This window comes from Dipodomys ordii, unplaced genomic scaffold (genome assembly GCF_000151885.1).
Source record: "Dipodomys ordii isolate 6190 unplaced genomic scaffold, Dord_2.0 Scaffold1, whole genome shotgun sequence".
Classification (NCBI taxonomy): domain Eukaryota; kingdom Metazoa; phylum Chordata; class Mammalia; order Rodentia; family Heteromyidae; genus Dipodomys; species Dipodomys ordii.
The window spans coordinates 24,183,950-24,185,479 of record NW_012267217.1 but is presented as its reverse complement, the minus strand read 5'-3'; the positions used below and the strand labels follow the sequence as shown (position 1 = coordinate 24,185,479).

General features: G+C 48.1%; 1 protein-coding gene across 1 annotated transcript in view; it reads right to left on the bottom strand.

Moving 5' to 3' along the window:
* Cog3 (component of oligomeric golgi complex 3) overlaps positions 1-1,512 on the bottom strand; it is a 68,109-nt gene extending 66,597 nt beyond the window's left edge. The window contains exon 1 of the mRNA XM_013010991.1: positions 1,327-1,512. Coding sequence (XP_012866445.1) covers positions 1,327-1,512 — 186 coding nt within the window. The remainder of the gene's footprint in view (positions 1-1,326) is intronic.
* Between the last annotated feature and the right edge of the window lie 18 nt (positions 1,513-1,530).

The window sequence follows — 1,530 nt, the reverse complement described above, 5'->3', positions numbered from 1 at the left end:
CAAAAAAAAAAAAAAAAGCGTCTCCTCCTCTTGTAGATCTTCCCTTCTCTTATGTTTTTCTTATCTCATGGATCTCTAAATGTGCCTTCTTGTTCTTTTCAGTACATCTGCATAATCCTCATAATTATATCCCTCTATGAAGCTAGTTGCTCATCTTTCTACTATCTCAAATTCTTAGCTAAGAGTGAGCATGTATATGATTAATAAGTTTACTTCACTCAGAATAAAAACTTAAATAACCCAACGTAATAAATACAAATGTTCTTGTAGAATAAGTCCCTTTCCCCGTGTGCTACAAATCCCAGGGCATCCTGCTACAGCAATGAACAAAACCGATTATAAACAGACTGAAATGTAGCTCAACGTTAAGGTGGGTACTTGCCTAACATGCACAGGGTCCTGGGTTCCATCCCCAACACCACAAATAAAACAAAAAAACTACTATTTCCAGAACACAAAAGACCTTAAGTGACAGAGGAAGATTTAGAAATGTTCGCTTGCTTCCTTATTTATCTACTTAAGGTCTACTTCCTGCTCAATATCCTAGAGATAAACAGTCACACGCAAGGACCAATACCTGCTTTTATGACAGTGCACACAGCAGTAAAGGTGAAGACACACAACAGTAAGGGCGAGAACTTTCAAATCAAACCAAACCACTGAAGGGTGAGGGCAGACAAAAGTGAAGGCTAAATTCCAATCTGCACTTGGACCTAAATTCTAGATCGTATAAAAAAGAAGGCTTCCAATCCCAACAATACCCTTGCTTATAAAATAATGCTCCTGGGCTGGGAAGGTGGCTCAGTGGTAGAGCGCTTGCCTTGAATGCATGAGGCCCTGGGTTCGATTCCTCAGCACCACATAAGCAAAAAAAAAAAAAAAAGCCGGAAGTGGTGCTAAGGGTCAAGTGGTAGAGTGCTAGCCTTGAGCTGAAGAGCTGGGGGACAGTGCCCAGACCCAGAGTTCAGGCCCCACGACCGGACCCCCCCCCAATAAAATAATGCTCCGGCACCTGGCCCTCAAAGCTAGAAAGGTTATTAAACATCCAACAACTCGTAAAACATACTTTTTGCCTTTTTCACTAGTTAAACTGAATTACATGTGCAAGAAACATGCATCGCATCCCAGCGGCTGAAAAGGAGGACATCAAAAAATCAGTTAATAATGTCCTGGTTCCACTTGCAAAGAAAACTTGCCACGGGTTAACTCAACGACCTCCCAGAGCCCACACTGTGACTATCACGAGCGCTCGACATCCCCCGGGAGGAAGCGCCACTCAGGGCCGAGATCTGGTCCCCACCCACCCCGCCAGGTCCTCTGACCGACCCGAGCGTGCGGCCGCCCAGCTCCGCGGCTGCCGAGCCCCTGCTGGCAGACGCTGCGGGCAGCAGACAGGAAGGAGACCCGGAGCAGGATGCCTGAAGCCAGGCTGCGGGCCAACCGTCCCACGCCGTCCCACGCCGCCGGGAGAGCCGGGCGCGTCCGGACGCTGCCCCCGGACGCCAGCGCCATGCTCCGCGGGGAAGGTGG